At 46.5% G+C, this 17032-nt stretch overlaps 1 protein-coding gene across 2 annotated transcripts in view; it reads right to left on the bottom strand.

The window, feature by feature from the left end:
- Nucleotides 1–521: 521 nt before the first annotated feature.
- Nucleotides 522–17032, bottom strand: part of FEZ1 (fasciculation and elongation protein zeta 1) — a 43515-nt gene continuing 27004 nt past the window's right edge. For both annotated transcript variants that reach the window (XM_045483364.1, XM_045483365.1), the window contains exons 4-10: nt 15649–15735; nt 13175–13343; nt 9801–10072; nt 8787–8867; nt 7610–7685; nt 3788–3853; nt 522–882 (exon numbers count right to left, since the gene is read on the bottom strand). In XM_045483364.1, coding sequence (XP_045339320.1) covers nt 866–882; nt 3788–3853; nt 7610–7685; nt 8787–8867; nt 9801–10072; nt 13175–13343; nt 15649–15735 — 768 coding nt within the window. In that variant the 3' untranslated portion in view covers nt 522–865. The remainder of the gene's footprint in view (nt 883–3787; nt 3854–7609; nt 7686–8786; nt 8868–9800; nt 10073–13174; nt 13344–15648; nt 15736–17032) is intronic.

Raw genomic sequence — 17032 nt, forward strand, 5'->3', positions numbered from 1 at the left:
GGCTGCAGGGAAGGCAGGGGAGGGTATGCACGGCCATAGGATACCATTCCCAGGGGTCACTGAGGGCGTTCAGGAAGCAGCCTCGATCCCCCAAACCGGGATTGCTCAGCACAGCCGACTCCCTCCAACCCCCCGCCCCCAGCCCCCAGGTCCCGGCAGAGGGGCTGGCAAGTGGCCAATGTGGCCGTCTCAGGGGGAGGCCCTGGCGCCTCCTCGAGGCTCACTTCCTATCTGCTAATTTCACCGTCACCCCGCTAGTCTGACACCCTCCAGCCAGTAGTTCCTAGAACACACTGCACAGCTCCCTTTAAAGCTGCCGAGCAGTAAGACCTTGGGATTCTGTGGATGGCCTCCCCCTTCTGACTGCACCATGTGCAGCCCCCACCACAGCCCACAGCAGGGCGCGCCCTGGTCCCTCAACACCAGTGGTCTGCCATAGGCCACGGGACATCAACGTGAAGGCAGCTACACAGCCTTCTCTCCAGGTTTGAAACACCACACTCCAAAGCGCATGAAGAATATTAATTAAATGAAGGTTTATTTCAAAATTAGTCTTAGAATGTAAGCTGTTTTCGAGGGCTGGAGCCAGACTACATAAGTGAGCAGTGAGAGCGCCTGCCTCTCCACGTTGGGGGCAACGTGGGCCGAGAGGCGTCTCAGCAGCCCTGCCCCTCGGTCATGCATCCAATGGTCACTAGGACTAGAAACCAACAGCAAAGGACCCCGCGCGCTAGCTCATGTTTAATCCGGGTTAAGCTATACACGTTTAAATACACGTCGGAGGTTACGTAGTGTCATGCAGTCCCTGTGATGGAATGTCTCTTGCTCAGTGACCTCCGCAGCAAGGCTGCCCCCAGGGGCAAGGTTAGGTGGGACAGAGCACTGAAAAGAGAAGGGGAGAGGAGAGAGGTCAAAGCACAGCGTGGGTCAGGACCTCCCAGCACAGGGTGGTCCTGGCCAAAAGGCACTCATGTCCTGAGCACCGAACTGCCCCTTAGGAACCTGGGAATAACTGCGATCACGTGTCTTCCTTCCAGAAGAAGAGACCGTGGTAGGTATTCCTTTGGTGTAATGATTTAAATCTCCGGTGCTCGTCTGCCTGGGTTCAAACCCCGCATGCGGCCTTTGCTAATTCTCCGACCTCAGGGAAATCTCTTCACCTATCTGTGCTTCCTTCCTGATATGTACAATAGACTGTGCCTCTGCCCACCCCACAGGGTTGTTCAGAAGCAAACAGAAAGTGCTCAGTAAATGTTAACTAGTTTTATGAATTCACTGACATTTCTGTGGATCACGGTGGGGAAACAGGTCTAGCCCTCAGGCTCCCAGACTTACAGAACCCATTTCTACAAACCTCCTTTGAGAAACTTGCTTTTAAACCTTTAAGAGTTAGAAGTTCTTCCCAAGGTTTAGCCTGAAGTCTTCCTACAGAAACGTAAGACTAATCTTTCTGATCCTTATGGAAACAATGTAACTCAGAGGTTCTTAACTGAGATCCAGAAGCCTATGGAAACTATCCCCAACACCATGTGTGCATATGGAGCAAAGCCTAATGAAGTCAAGAATCTGGACAATGATGACCATCAATGGACACCATTACAGCCTGAATGTTCGGGTTTCTCCAAATAATCACATGTCGAAGACTTAACCCTCAGTGCAGCTGTATTTGGAGATGGAGCCTCTAAGGAAATGGGGTTAAATGAGTCATCGGATGGGGCTCTGATCCGATAGGATTACTGTCCTTATAAGAGACACCAGAGAGCTCCAGCACACTCTCTCTTCACACCCACAGAAGAGAGGCCACGTGAGGACATGGCGAGAAGGTGGCTGTCAACAAGCCAAGAAGAGAGCCCTTGCTAGCAACTGGATTTGCTGGCACTCTGACCGTGGACTTCTAGCCTCTAAAACTGAGAGATAATAAATTTCTATTGTTTAAGCTAAGTATTTTGTTTTAGCAGCCTGAGCAAGCTAATACAGGTATTAACATCACAAAAGGAAAGACAACCAGAGAATATGTGTCTCTTAACAGAAGTTGACAACCACTGATACTGTAGCAGTTATCAAAAAATATGAGGGGTGCCTGGGTTAAGTCCGCTAAGCATCCAACTCTTGATTTTTGATCTCATGGTCGTGAGATCAAGCCCCACATCAGGCTCTGTCCTGACAGCATGGAGCCTGCTTGGGATCCTGTCTCTCCTTCCCTCTCTGCCCCTCCCCCGCTGGCTCAAGAGCATATGTGGATACTCTCTCTCTCTCTCTCTCTCTTTCAAAATAAATAAATAAACTTTAAAATTTTTTTGAAACTGAGTCTGATCAAGCCTCTAGCTCTACCAGTTGAACAGGAGATACAAAAAGTGAAAGAAATGATTATTAAAATATTTTAAAATTATTAAAAACAAAAAATAATTTATTAAATTAAACCATGGGGACACAACTAACTAGCAGAAGCCAAAATGAGGAAATTGTAGGGGGCAAATCATGTGGTTTCTCCAAGAAATAAACTTCAAGGAACAAGAGGAAAGAAAGAGGAATCTATATATATTAAAAGAGACTTAAGACACATATTATCCAATGGCAGTGTATGGACTCTCATTAGGTCCTGATTCAAACAGACTGAACAAAAATATTACAGGCAAATCTGAGCACTAAGTGGGTAGTCAATGATTTTAAGATAGTTTGTATTTTTCTAGTTATGATAACAATATTGTGGTTATGGTTTTTTTGTTTATTTTATTTTGAGAGAGAGAAAGAGAACACACACAGGGGAGGGGCAGAGAGAGAGGGAGACAGAGGGAATCCCTAGCAGGGATTCTGTCAGCATAGAGCCTGACGTGGGGCTTGATCCACAAACCATGAGATCATGACCTAAGCCGAAATCAAGAGTCAGATGCTCAACCAACTAAACCACCCAGGAACCCCTTGTGGCTATGTTTTTTAAGAGTCCTTATGTTTTAGGGGCACCCGTGTGGCTCAGTCAGTTGAGTGTCCAACTTTGGCTCAGGTCATGATCTTACAGTTTGTGAGTTCGAGCCCCGAGTTGGTTTCTATGCTGGCAGCTCAGAGCCTGGAGCCTGCTTCAGATTCTCTGTCTCCCTCGCTCTGCCCCTCCCCCACTCACGCACAAGCACACGTGCTCTCGCTCTCTCTCAAGAATAAACATAAAAAAAAATTTTAAGAGTCCTTATGTTTTAGAAATGTACACTGAAATATTTATAGATTTAAAAATGATGATTAGGATTTGCTTCGAAATAATATGGAGAGGAGAAGCTGGGTAGGGGTATAAATGAAAAAAGATTAGCCATGAGTCAACAATTACTGAAACAGGATGTTGAGAACATGAGAGTTCATTATACCAGTCACTCTTACATGTGTTAAAAGCTTCCTTAATAAAAGATAAAACAAAAGTCAGGAAAGGATGTAGCTAATCATGACTTCAAACAGCTGAAACCTAGTAAAGGTACCCCCGGCTCTGTTTTTCCCAAAGAAATAGCCCGAATTCCACAGAACTTTCAGTCTTATGATGGTTTGGCTGCCCTGATGTGGAGTCGCCCTGGTGACTCCAAGGCAAAGGCATCTCCTTCTCCGGCCTCCTGGCAACATGCAAAGACAAAATCCTGTCCCTGCCAGGGCCTCACAATTGTTCACCGGCGGCCCCTGGCCCTGTGAGGTCTGGGCAGGAGGGGTCACTCTGGGAAGGCTGCAGAGAGGACTCCAGGCCTTCAGTGGGAGGCCTGGGGGAGGGGACCTGGGAAGGCCCTGCTCTAGGAGGCCTGGGGACAGCTCTTACCTTTTAAAATGTAGTCCGTTAGCAAAGTGGGAACCTTCTCATTATCCTCCTTCATGGCAAAGAGAACTGGGGAAGGAGAGAGAGAGAGATGAGCCGAGATGCCATCAGGGCATGAAGCTCACTTCTGCAGCCAGACAAGTGAGAAATGATTCAAGGAAACCAGACATTCATTGAGTATTGAGCAAAAGCCTAGAAGCTTCTGTCAAGAATCAGCACTCAGCATGCTGACAGAGGAGAGAATACATCCAAAGAGTCAGAGTGGCCTGTCAGTGATTTTATTTTCTTTTATCTTATATGTGGGTTTTTTTTTCCCATCTATCATCTCCACATTATTTCCTAAGTATATATCCTTAATAAGCATAAACATAAATAAAGCAATTTTAAAAAGAACCCACCTTCAGATGCAATCTAATGTCAAGAATAACAGTCAATCCCCATTATCGAATCACCAATAAAATTCTTTAAAGACGTTCTATCCGTGTAAACAGATATTAGAAAAATTTCCCTAATTACGATAATAATAAATTATTATTCCAATTTATTAACAACAAATGAACTTACTTTCACAAATACTTATTTTCTATTTCATGCCCGGTACAGTGCTAGAATTTGTGGAAATGCAAAGGAATTATGGACCCTCAAGGAGCTCTTAAAGTTCTCATCGAGACACTTCACGATTTTCACACGTATAAGGCACACGATAGGGAAGTTATGAACAAATAAAGGCTGTTTAGAGATTTTTTACAATAGTATTTTCTGTCATTGCACTAGGTAAAACTTTCTATATTCATAATTCATCCTGTGGAAGTCAGCTTTGGAGCAAATCTTTCAAGAACGTTGCCGGACTTTGTTTATAATATCATGGAATGAGGGGAGCAGGGAGCCCACCAACCAGATTCTTCACCAACAGATTCTTTAAATAAACCATAGTGTATCTATGCCGTGGAGGCAGGGTCACGAAACTTGGATTTCAAAAATCAGGAGCGGGGTGTGAGTCAGTGGCCAGGTCCGGCCGGAGAAAAGAAAGAGCCTGAACGTGAGGGTTCTCCAGGTGTTCCTTTCTTTTATTTCTTCTGTAGTTTTAGGCATGTATCCGTGTCAGCCGGACCGGCTGGAGGTACTTTACAACCGAATACGGGCAGACTAAATGCTGCACCAAGAAGACAGCTTTACAAATGAAATTGTTGCGCTCAGCCAGTATGTGTCTGAGTTCATTGCCCAAATCTGAAATGTATATGCGTCATCCGGTCCCCAAGAGCTGGTCTTAGGCCTGTGTCTTTGGGTTCAGGAGGAAAGAGGAGATGTTCACAATCCATATGAGGATTTGCCACAAAAAAAAAAAAAAAAAAAAAAAAAGAAAATAGAGCTTTTATAACCTGCAGCGGAATTCGCATTCAGGAAAGATGGCAGTTTTTTTCTTTTAAAAGGAATAAAATATTGGAATGCGGTGGACCCACATGATGGGAGAGAGAGCCATAAAAAGAACGTTAACCAAATGTTAACTGATAGAACTAAAATCATGATACAAAATTTTATAGCCAGTATCATCCCAACTATATGGAGAAGACATAAAATATTATGGCTGAAAACACCAAAATAGTACCCACAGTAGAGGGGACAATGAATTATTTATTTTCCTTTGTTCACTTTCCTGTGTTTCCGAACTGTTCTAAATGATGGAAACACTCCAATTAAAATTTTTCAAGCAAACTTGAAACATGTAAATAAAACCCACTGTTTCTTAATTAAAACGAAAAAATTTCACACTGAATTCCTGAATGGGTATCTGTAATAAATTTATAGCTCTTCCTTTAAAAAAAAAATATGATAGAGTACTTTACATACATCAACCTGCGTAATTTGTCCAAATTATTTTCCAAGTGCTTACTGCTTGTGAAAACACAAACAACTTATAAATGTCAGTTCATTTCTGTCAGCTCCCTTTAAAAAAAAATCTTAGTGCATATTTATGCAAATAAAGGAGTTTACAATGAGGGAAGAGGAAGCCAATGTACTTTGAATTTAAAATTCCAAATTCTCAAGGACGCCGGATCCATGGGTGTGGGCAGGGTTTCCGTTCACCAGAACCTACTGCTTCAGGTCGCCCAATTGATAAACATGAAAGTGTTGGGTCACCTTTTGTAGCACCAGGGGGCCCAGCGGGGATCTTCCTTCGTCATCTGAACAGGAGAAACTTCTCTTCCCCTCCCCTGGGTATCAAATAGCCCTGCACCGGTCTGGCCCGATGATGCTGGGCCATTGCCTCTGAAGCAGGGTGACGCTGGGCTGGGCGGCCTGGTTAGTATGTCACTCAGTGCCGTGCACGGTTGCCAGGGAGATAGACATTCTTGTGATTCACCGAGCCTGACACCCCATCTCAGCCCCGGACTTTTCTCTTTCGAAAAGCATCAGGCTGACACTGATGGCTAACACCATGTGCCCCCAGCCCTTCGGGGGTTGCAGTGTCTGGTGTATGTAAGGAGATTTTGCCTACGGAAGGCTCTTTATCACACGTTGGTTTCTCCCGCAGCTCAGAATGTTTATTAATATTTGAAAATAGAGTCAAAGCAAAGGAGAGGAGGCAGTCATTTTCTGGAAGGAAAACTGTTCTTTCTAGTCAGGCTCACCCACCCCGCCACCCAAGAAACCTTGCTTCTCCTTAAAAATGCAGCCAGTCCTGGAGCACCTGGGTGGCTCAGTCGGTTTAGAGTCTGACTTTCGCTCAAGTCATGATCTCGTGGTTCCTGAGTTCCAGCCCTGTGTTGGCTCCGTGCTGACAGCTCAGCGCCTGGAGCCTGCTTCGGATTCTGTGTCTCCCTCTCTCTCTCTCTCCCCCTCCCCCTCTCTCTGTCTCTCTCTCTCTCTTTCTCTCAAAAAGAAATAAACATTAAAAAAAAATTTTAACAGTAATAATTTAAAAACGAAGCCAATCCCATAGACCAAGCTCCCCTCTTCAGGGCCACAAAGTAGGACAAAGTAACCTCAAGTTGCTCACAAGAGAACAGGAAAGGCAGAGAATGCAAGGCTTTGAGCACTGCTGGGTGAGCCCCAGAAAGTCCCTGCGCACCAGCACTGCCCTCACCCAGCCCCCAACCTCTTTCACCAGCTCATTCTTTCCTGGCAAGTCTCTGCCCTTTATGAGGAAGCAGAGGAAAAACAAGACCAGGGGTGCCTGGGTGGCTCAGTCGGTTAAGTGTCCGACTTTGGCTGAGGTCATGATCTCGACTGCGGTTCAAGTTATGATCTCACAGTTTGTGGGTTCAAGCCCAGCATTGACTCTGTGTTCAGAGCCTGGAACCCGCTTCGGATTCTGTGTCTCCCTCGCTGGCTCTCCCCAACTTGTGCTCTGTCTCTCTCTCAAAGATAAAATAAACCTTAAAAAATTAGGGGTGCCTGGATGGCTCAGTCGGTTGAGCATCCCACTTGGCTCAGGCCATGATCTCACGGTTCATGGGTTCGAGCCCCGTGTTGGGCTCTGTGCTGCCAGCTCAGAGCCTGGAGCCTGCTTCGGATTCTGTGTCTCCCTCTTTCTCTGTCCCTCCCCTGCTCATTTTCTCTCTCTCTCTCTCACCCTCTCTCTCACAAGGAAATAAACGTTAAAAGAAAGTTAAACAAAGAAGACAGCTCTGGGTACCACGGCAGAGTATTTTAGTTTTGCCCCTGTGTAGGGGGAAGTGACACAGCGATATGGGGCACATTCTGACCCATCTGAGGCTGCTGTTCTCAGGGAAACCACAGGCCTGAGGCACCAGGGGTGATGCTCACAGGGAAGGGAGGGCGGAAAACGAGCAGCCCATCTCACTGAGGACGAGAGGAACTCACTGTTTGTCAGCATCTGGAGATCTTCCACTGACGGAGGCAAGGCTTTCTTCTCATAAGGGATGACGGTGTTCAGGTACTACAAGACAAACATGGCACACAGGGCTTGAGACTCAAGTATGGTCCCTCTGCTGGGAAGAGGAGTCGACAATTCTCACGGGGATTGCACTTTTCTCTAACAAACGCGCTCCACCGAATCGGACACTCTCGGCAACACCCATGACACTGTGCACACCCCTGCGTCAAGACCTTGTCCCCATTATTGGGGGCGGTCTCTGGAAGTAAGACTTTACCATATTAGCCTTCTATTCCATCTAATACATTCTTCTGACGCTAGAAGCTTTGGGTTATTTAGGAATCCTGGTGAGCAGAGGCTGAGCGCGGAGAACATTTTAGAGGGGGGTTATGTTTTCTCATCCTTCGCAGAGCAATTTGAAAACGAACAGTCTCCCTTTTGTCAAAAATGACAGGGGAGAGAACCTGAACCCCGCCCTTGGTCTTGGATGTCGGGTTTGCTCCCTCTGCTGGATACGAGGTGCTTCTACAACAAGATCACCTTGGGCCCGTGGGATGTTGGAGAAGGCAGCACCAGAGAGACCCCTGAAGGTTGTGGGGGAGTCTGGGGGACTGAGTGAGAAGAGCTCCAGACCTGTATTTTGGTCTTGGTTCTGCGCTTAGCGGTGTGGCCTTGGGAGAATACCTAACGTCTCTGGGCCTTAGCTCTCACGGCTGCAAAGTGAGGCGCCTGAGTTAGATATTCCTAAAATCTCTTCCCACGCCGCAGTGCTAGACCTGCAGTGCTAGACCACAGTGTTAGACCTCAGTGCTAACCCTGAGGATTCAGCTACAAATGTGTCTAAAATACACACAAGCAGTTACGTGCTCTTATTCTACCATCTCAATCTCCTCTGTGGATGCACGTGCCCTTTCAATCAGATCACACACCCCACGAGGGCAGGGACCAGGACGTACCCATCTTTGTACCTGAGGGCCTGGCAACAGCTCAAAAATGGTTCCCCTTTTAAAAGACACTGGCCGTTCCTCCTTAAGAAAGGAAGAAAATGTGAAGAACCCCACCCCCGCATCCCCCGCCCCTTGCCCAAGTCCCAGGATAATCCCAGGGAGTCACCAAGTTGCAAGAGTCCAGGAGGAAAGCTGGGAGCGAGGGAATTGCTTGTACCTGCTTGTCCGTTCCTGAGGAGCCAAAGGTCTGGCGGATGCCACTCTGCAGAATGTTGGAGATGCCTTCCATGCTGAAGCGCTGTGAAGAGGAGGGGGGCTCAAGAACAAACGCTTCCTGCTCCGCAGTCCTCGCCTCCAGGGACCTCGGTGCCCTCCCTAAACTACCCAGACCCACCCACTACCACCGTGTCCCAGATAACACCAAGGCTAAGAGACAGGCCAAAATTTAAGCCTGAGCTTTGCAAGAACCAATAGTAGAGTCTCAGAGACTCTCATCTTTGTCCCTCAGGGCAACAGGCCCCCCTGCGCTCCCCTCGCTTCCTCACTTCCCCCTCCACGTGCAAAGGGAAGAATGAAGCAGGACGGGACACCTGGGGCGGATGATGACGCAAGCGTCTTAAGGAGGAAAAGAAAATGTCCAGCCACTGGGAAGGGTGGATGTAAAGCTACTGTCCTTCACTGGGAAGCTTTTCCCAAAAGGCACAAGCCTAGGACCAATTCAGTGGGTCTGGGATAGAGCCTAGGCCAACGTATTTTGAAAAATCTTGGATGATTTCTCGTGAGCTTCCTTCATCAAGAACCACAGGTCTGGAGAATCCTGTTACTATGACAGTAAGGAGTCATAATTTTCAATCCTGAAACACCCCTACTGACATCCTAAAGAGGTAAGTCAGGACGAATAGCAGGGATTCTGACCCTGAGTCCCAGGGCACAATGCCCATCAATATTAAGCACCAGTCACCCCTCTTTCTAAGGTCTTGTCTAAGGGAACACATGCCATATGCAAGTATTTTCCGATGTCTGCGTCCCGCCTCCCTCAGCTGGACCGGGATCCTCTGGGAGAGTAAAGGAGACAGGGGTGTCTTCTCCCTCTTTACAGCCCCACTGTCTGCCAGGGGTCTTGCTCACAGTCGCTGCTTACGGGTCCTGTGCAGGGTCGGTACTGGGACCTGACTCGGCGAGGATCCGGGGCCCGGACACACCGGGTCCTCCCGCTGGGGGCTCCGCGTACCTTGAGAGGCATCTGGTTTCCCTTCTCTATCCGGCTGCTCTGCAGACTCAGACCTTTCTCTTTCCGCCTCTTCTTCATCAGCTCCCGCTGCTCCTTCTGCTTGTTCTGAACCTCAATCAGCACCGTGATGAAGGAGTTCTTCACTTCCTTTTCAAACTCCAGCTCGTCCCGGCGGGCCAGCTGTTGCACCAGCTCCTCCGAGAAGTCCCGGATGGCGCCCTCCACCTGGTCCAGCAGCTCGGTCAGCTCCGACCCGGACATGTGCCTCAGGCCTGCAGGGAGAGACCATCCCGCAGGTGACAGCTGCATCCGAGCCAGAGCCTGACGGGGAGGCTCCCGGGGCTGCTGCTGCTGCTTGAGGTGGGTCTGCCTCTCCAGAGGGGACCCCTGCCAACCCCTTATAGGACTGGGAATTGAGGGGCTGCCAGGAAGGGAGGGAGCCATATGCCAACAGCCAGAATGAACACCCCTTCCAGGGACACAAAAGAGGAAGAAGAAATAGCCCCCCAGGAAGCCTGTGGACTCTGTCTGCAAAAATGCACATGGACAGACATGTGCCGTTTTGATCCTGTGTTCCTCTTCCTACTCATTCTCTATTTCTATAATACTCCAAGTGCAAAATGGGTCAAGAATCAGGGGGAGAAGGGCGCCTGGGTGGCTCAGTAGGTTAAGTGACCGACTCTTGGTTTTGGCTCAGGTCACGATCTCACAGTTCCATGAGTTGGAGCCCTGCATCGGGCTCTGTGCTGGCAGCGCGGAGCCTGCTTGAGATTCTCAATCTCTCCCTCTCTCCCTGCCACTTCCTTGTGTATGCTTTCTCTCTCTCTCTCTCTCTCTCTCTCAAAATAAATAAATAATAAATAAAAGATATAGCCGGACAGCAAAATAAGCGCAGTGACCTGATGCCCTCTTCACCCCTCCAGTCCTGTCCGTCAGCGAGTGCAGATATCCAGGAACATGGGAAATGTCAACACACTGAAAAATGAACCCTGGCTGGTTGGTACAGAGTCTGCCATCAGGGAAAAGGAAAGGGAACCTGAGATAAAGGGATACAGATAACTTTATCTTAAATTCTTGTCCCCTAAGATTTCTTCATTTAAAATCGATTGTATGGGAATGCAAACTGGTGCAGCCTCTCTGGAAAACAGTATGGAGGTTCCTCAAAACATTAAAAACAGAACTACCCTATGACCCAGCAATTGTACCACTAGGCATTTATCCAAGGGATACAAGCAGGTGCTCTGTTTCGAAGGGGCACATGCACCCCAATGTTTACAGAAGCACTATCGACAATAGCCAAAGTATGGAAAGAACCCAAATGTCCATCGATGGATGAAATGGATAAAGAAGATGTGGGATATATATACAATGGAGTATTACTCGGCAATCAAAAAGAATGAAATCTTGCCACTTGCAACTACGTGGATGGAACTGGAGGGTATCATGCTAAGCAAAATTAGTCAGAGAAAGACAAATATCATATGACTTCACTCATAGGAGGACTTTAAGACACAGAACAGATGAACACAAGGGAAGGGAAGCAAAAATAATATAAAAACAGGGAGAGGGACAAAACATTAAGAGACTCTTGAATGTGGAGAACAAACAGGGGGTTCCTGGAGGGGTTGTGGGATGGGGGTTGGGCTAAGTAGGTAAGGGGCATCAAGGAATCTACTTCTGAAATCACTGTTGCACTATATGCTAACTAACTGGGATGTAAATTAAAAAAATAAAATAAAATAAAATTGATTGTGGAGGGGAGGAGGGAGGCATCGTTTCAAATTGTCCATTTCTGAGATCTTTTGTTTCGGCCCCAGAATCCATTTTACTTCCCCGTTTCTGCTCTGGCCTATGTGTTTGCTGCCTTGGTTCACCTTCCCCATTTCTTCTGCTGTTTGGAGCTGCCTCCTCCTTCTGCATTTGCCATTTCACTCTGCACTTCAGCTGTTTTCGGGAGTCTTGCGCTGAATGCCGCTGTGTTTGGGGCCTTTGTGTGGCTGAGAACGGCTTGAAGGCAGCCAAGTCTGCCCCATCATTCCCAGCACATTCCTTCTGCATTGGCCATCCCCTGGCCTCTACTCTTTAGGGCTGCAGAGTTTCATTTTCAGGACACAGTTCTTCAGATCAGGCCTCAATTTTTACCATGTTTGGACCTTTACACCTGCCCGGCCCACCTTCTCCCTCTTGTGTTTCCAAGTCCCCACCAGCCTGCGTGCAGATCTCCTCGGCCCCTCCTGCAGCATGGGTACCCTTACCCCTCCAGACCGATGACTTTTATACCGAATTGTGCCTTCACTGTGTTACATGTTTCCATTTCACGCCTCATCCGCCTTTTTCTTTGTGTGACTATAATTACTACAAACCTGTATCAGAGAGCTAACCCAGATTAAGAGCACAGATTCTGGAATCAACCTGCCTGGCTTCACATATGGGCTCCACCCCTCGTGACCTGCATGTAGTGTAAGGGCAGATACAAATAAAAAATTAGAGCCTTGACTCTCCCTGTTGAAAATAAGGGAAGAGACTTTCTCTCTCCTTTACCTGACTTTTCTTTGAGAATGGCTTCCTGGGTCCTTTGCAGAGAGATGCCAATCATTTTAATGGCTAAATAAGCCTCTTGCCCGTCTTAGGACTCAGGAATGTTTTCCCAACCCCCTAGGAGTCACGGCTTTGAAAAGTAATCACCAAGGAAGATGACAGGAGCCTAACTAGTCGCCTGACTCCAGATTGCAAAACCTATTTAATGTAATGGGTTGTATCCACTTAGCTGTAGACGAGAGTAGGATTTCTTTCTGCCTGTGATGTGCACCCCATTCTGGCTTAACGCTTATTCAATAATAAAATTGTCCTCTTTCTCTCTTCTCCTCTGTGGAAAGGTTTTCTGGGTGAGGAGGAGATTTTGTTTTTAATTATATTTCCCCCACAGTGGCATCAAACAAGTCACTTAACCTCTCAGGATACTCAATTACCTCGATCCTAATGGAGTTGGCGTGGGGAGGAAATGAGATTATGCACAGAAATTCTTAGAACAGGGTCTGGCACAGAGAAAGCTCTCCCAAAAATATCAGCTATCATTATTATTACCTTTTTCATTGATTTTACAGTAGCATCACTTTGGATAGTGGGTTCAGATTTCTTCTCCTTTTTCTGCTTTTGTCTTATTCTTTGGTTAGTTTTGCCATTTTTGATTTTGTTTAACTGACTTTTTCTCCACCTCCCCACCAAAAAGGCTAACTTCTCTCCTGATGCCCAGTAAGAAAGGTGCCACCAGCCTCCTCGATTTGAGGTTCTATTAGCTACATGTGAAGCATGTGCCCAGGGCCTGGCCCAGAATGGTCTTCATCCTTGGCAAGCCCACCCACCAGGGCCCTCACCTTCATAGGACCAGTTGTTGTTGAAGGTCTGGGTCAAGGCCTGCATCTCCTGAAGGAGGACAGAGTCAGCCTGGGAGGAGGTTTCTCCCTCATCCTCCTCTTCCAGGACCTCTTCTTCTTCCTCAGGGTCTGGGGAATTCTGCATCATTTCTTCAATCTCCTCAATGACCTAAAGAAGGTACACAAGAGAGTGCTAACTCTATTCTCTGCTGGAAGGACAGGCTGGCTCAAATTTTGATCGGTTAAGGAAGTTTCTAATTTGCTGCCTGTAAAATTCCCAAAGCGCTATCGTTATTTAATACATATTGAATAATAATCAAAATAGATCTGACCAAAGTCTTACATACACTCTTTAATGTAAAGCACACTTTAATGTGAAATCTTTTCCAAGAACACCATTTAGATGAGTGCTTTATTGGAGATAAACTCCTCTTTCGGGAAACAAAGCAAAGCTGCCTGGAAGGGAACATTTACTTCAATCTGCTGAGCATTTTATTTCTAAGTGAGGAAATACTTTATCCAACCAACTTTAGCACAAAACCCAGTCCATTAACTGTCACGGTGCTTCTGCTGTTCCTAGAACAGCTCAAAACAGGGAGGCTTTTTCACACCGAGGAAATTTCTCCAGAATTCACCTGGACAGGATCTAGGCTGCCCAGACACAAGTACGAAACAGGATGACAAAATAACAAAAGGGTGGGTAGGGTCCGGAGAGCAGAAAATAGATAGGAAACCAGCTGTAATCTAGACTCTTAACAGGGCCCAGCAGAGAGGGCTGAATGAGAGGACTGCCAGAGGACTGATTCGTCCGTTAATGGTTTACACATAAAGAAAATGGAACAAGCAAAGAAGGTCTGAAAGGCGTCTACAGATGGGTCTGGTCACGATAGGGCATTTTTATACATTTGTCTGTCGATTCTGGGATGGATTGAGGCTCCAGGCTACTGGACTGTGGTCCCTGAAGCAGGTTTCTTCATGTCAGCTGGACCAAGGACAAGGGGACTTAGGGTCCCCTCCTTGAGAATAATTTCTATTTTATCCCCACAACTTCTCAACTCCACTCAGCCAATTTAGGGAATACTTAGTCTTTGCTGAGAGCCGCTTACAAAATGCAAGCAAATGACAAACCCCCTTTAAAATTCTATGGCTCAGTTTCTCGTCTCTCAGACTACTTGTCCTTGACTTTGGATCACTGAATCGTATTTCTCTTACCATTCACAAGAATAACTGTTGGCCCCTATTCTCTTTTATCCGGCTCCCTTCAATCTCTTGGACCTCATCTGTTTATAATCCCACCTTTTTACCACAGAGTTCCTTTCACCAAAAAGCACTGTCTGGCACCAAAGGCTCCTGGTGGAGTTTTTTGGTGGAACTACTTTGTGAAAAACTTGTATGGCACCTGCTCAAAAAAGTCACCCATAAATATTTGTTGACTAAAAAGTTGAAAAAAGAGTCCAAAGACCCAAGATTATTCCCCTGAAGTAATAAGTGACTAAAGCCAAAATATAATTCAATCAAATGTCAAACACTACATTTTTTTTTAAACAAAGACTCAACTGCATATTAAGAGTCCTTTTGGGGGGTGCCTGGGTGACTCAGTCGGTTCAGCGTCTGACTTCAGCTCAGGTCATGATCTCATGGTTTGTGAGTTTGAGCCCCACGTTGGGCTCTGTGCTGGCAGCTCAGAGCCTAGAACCTGCTTCAGATTCTGTGTGTGTCTCTCTCTCTGCCCTCCCCCTCTGTACTCTGTCTCTCTCTCTCTCATTCCAAAGTAAATAAACATTAAAAAAAAAAAAAAAGAGTCCCTTTGTAAGGCTCAACATTTTGAGTACTCTGTGAAATATGAGAAAATACCCATCAAACAAAAGCCTCATCTGCCACTTCTATCTTTGCAGGAACAGGGATTTAGGACCCTTATTTAAGTGTCTTGACTCTTAATGGGATTGCATGCAGAGGCTTAGCAAGAAGTGAAGCCAGTCAACACTGGGCCTGTCTCTGGACGTAATCAAACATGAGCCCCGCCCAACTCAAGGGTCAGGAATTATGTTCCTATTTACCGCAGGTGGGTAAACTAAGGCATAAAGAGAAATGAAATCCCTTATCACAGATGCTCCGAGTCATCAACACAGCCACCACTAGACCATATATCTTTCTTCTGCCTTAAATGGATGTGACAAGGGGCACCTAGGTGGCTCAGTCGGTTAAGCGTCCAACTCTTGGTTTCAGCTCAGGTCGTGATCTCACAGCTCATGAGTTCGAGCTCCACATCAGGCTCTGTACTAACAGCATGAAGCCTGCTTGGGATTTTCTCTCTCCTCTCTCTCTGCCCTTCCCTGCTCACTCTCTCTCTCTCAAAAATAAATAAACTTAAAAAAAATTAAAATAAAATAAAAAGATGTGACAAGTATGTGTACTTAAACTTTTCCTTGAGCCAGAGAACAAAAAGTCCCGAGAACCAAGAGAAATATTCGTACCTGATCTGCTGTGAGTAGAGGCTCCTCATTGATACCAGAATCGTGTTCACTCTTCTCATTGAACTCTTCCTCTTCCTTCTCATGGATCTGAAGGGGGGTGGGGAGGGGGTGGAATTCTAATGGATCATCAGCAGAACCAGGGATCTCTTTAGTCTCTGGTTTCTAGAACGGATAACATGACTGAGAGGCCCCTCCGGCCGGCCATCCACTGTGTAAAGAGGGGAATCTGAAGAGGTGCCCAGAGTTTCACCCAATTCCAAACACAGCCCTTCTGCACAACATGCATCCCTGAGTCAGGAAAGGACAACAAGGGATGTCTGACTCAAAGGGAGGAGCACACTGTTCTTTAACCCACAGACAGGTTGTCCCTGTGTGAACAAGGAACCTTCCCAAGGCAAGTGACACTGTTGACAATTCCTGCAGCAAAGTCACCCTTATTTATACAAGGAGTTTCAGTCTGGGGTTTTGTTTCCAGAGTTTACTTAATTAGGCATTTTAACGGGTGGGTTGTTCCAATCCAAACAGTCAAGCTTTTAGAACTTGATGAAAGGCTGTCTCGAATTGGAATTGGAATTGGAATTGGAATTCTAGGCTTGGTGTCATAGCTGCAGAAGGAGGTGATGAATCTACATGAGGCATGCCACAGTATCACCTGACCACGTGAACTACAGGACAGACTAAACATCAAAAATATTGAAACATTTGCCGTTTCTCCAAAATTCCACAATGCCAAGTAAGATTCTGAAAGTTCACAGCCATTGTGATTCTAGATGTTGAAATCCAACAAGGTGTTCACAGCACATCTGGCTTTACTGACCATATCCCAAACAGCCACGGTCCAGCACTTAGGTTCAAATCCTACACAAAATAAACCACTAAATCACCCCACAGGCTGTCTGTGTCCAGAAGTCAGATTTGAGAGTCATATAAGGGCTGGTAAGGAGAGCCTCCAGGAAATCTTTCTGCAGAGACACCTCTCTTCCTGGAATCAATTTTTACTTGCTCTTCGATAGCTGGCATGCTTATCTACCTCTTCCCTGGGGATTACACTTCTGTTCCGACGGAAAACACCCAGTTCCACCCCAAGCAATCATGTCAGAGATCATCTATCCTCAGAAATTTCTCCCCTCTTCTTTGAGCTCCACCTTGGCAGATGCCCCTAACAAAACACATCATCTTCTGTCCACGTTTGCGTGAAACTAGGACTATGTCATTAAAAAATTAATCAAATATATCTCAAATGCTGTCTGCACTCAACCTGGATGAGGGGTAGGACCGGGAAGTAATGGGATCATTTGAGGGGCTTGTGCGCCAGATGGTGACATCTATTTCTGTTGGCGAACCCATATGCTGCTCTCTCCGCCAAGTTTACCTACCACCTGTG

Source organism: Leopardus geoffroyi, chromosome D1, assembly GCF_018350155.1.
Source record: "Leopardus geoffroyi isolate Oge1 chromosome D1, O.geoffroyi_Oge1_pat1.0, whole genome shotgun sequence".
In the NCBI taxonomy this organism is placed as follows: Eukaryota; Metazoa; Chordata; class Mammalia; order Carnivora; family Felidae; genus Leopardus; species Leopardus geoffroyi.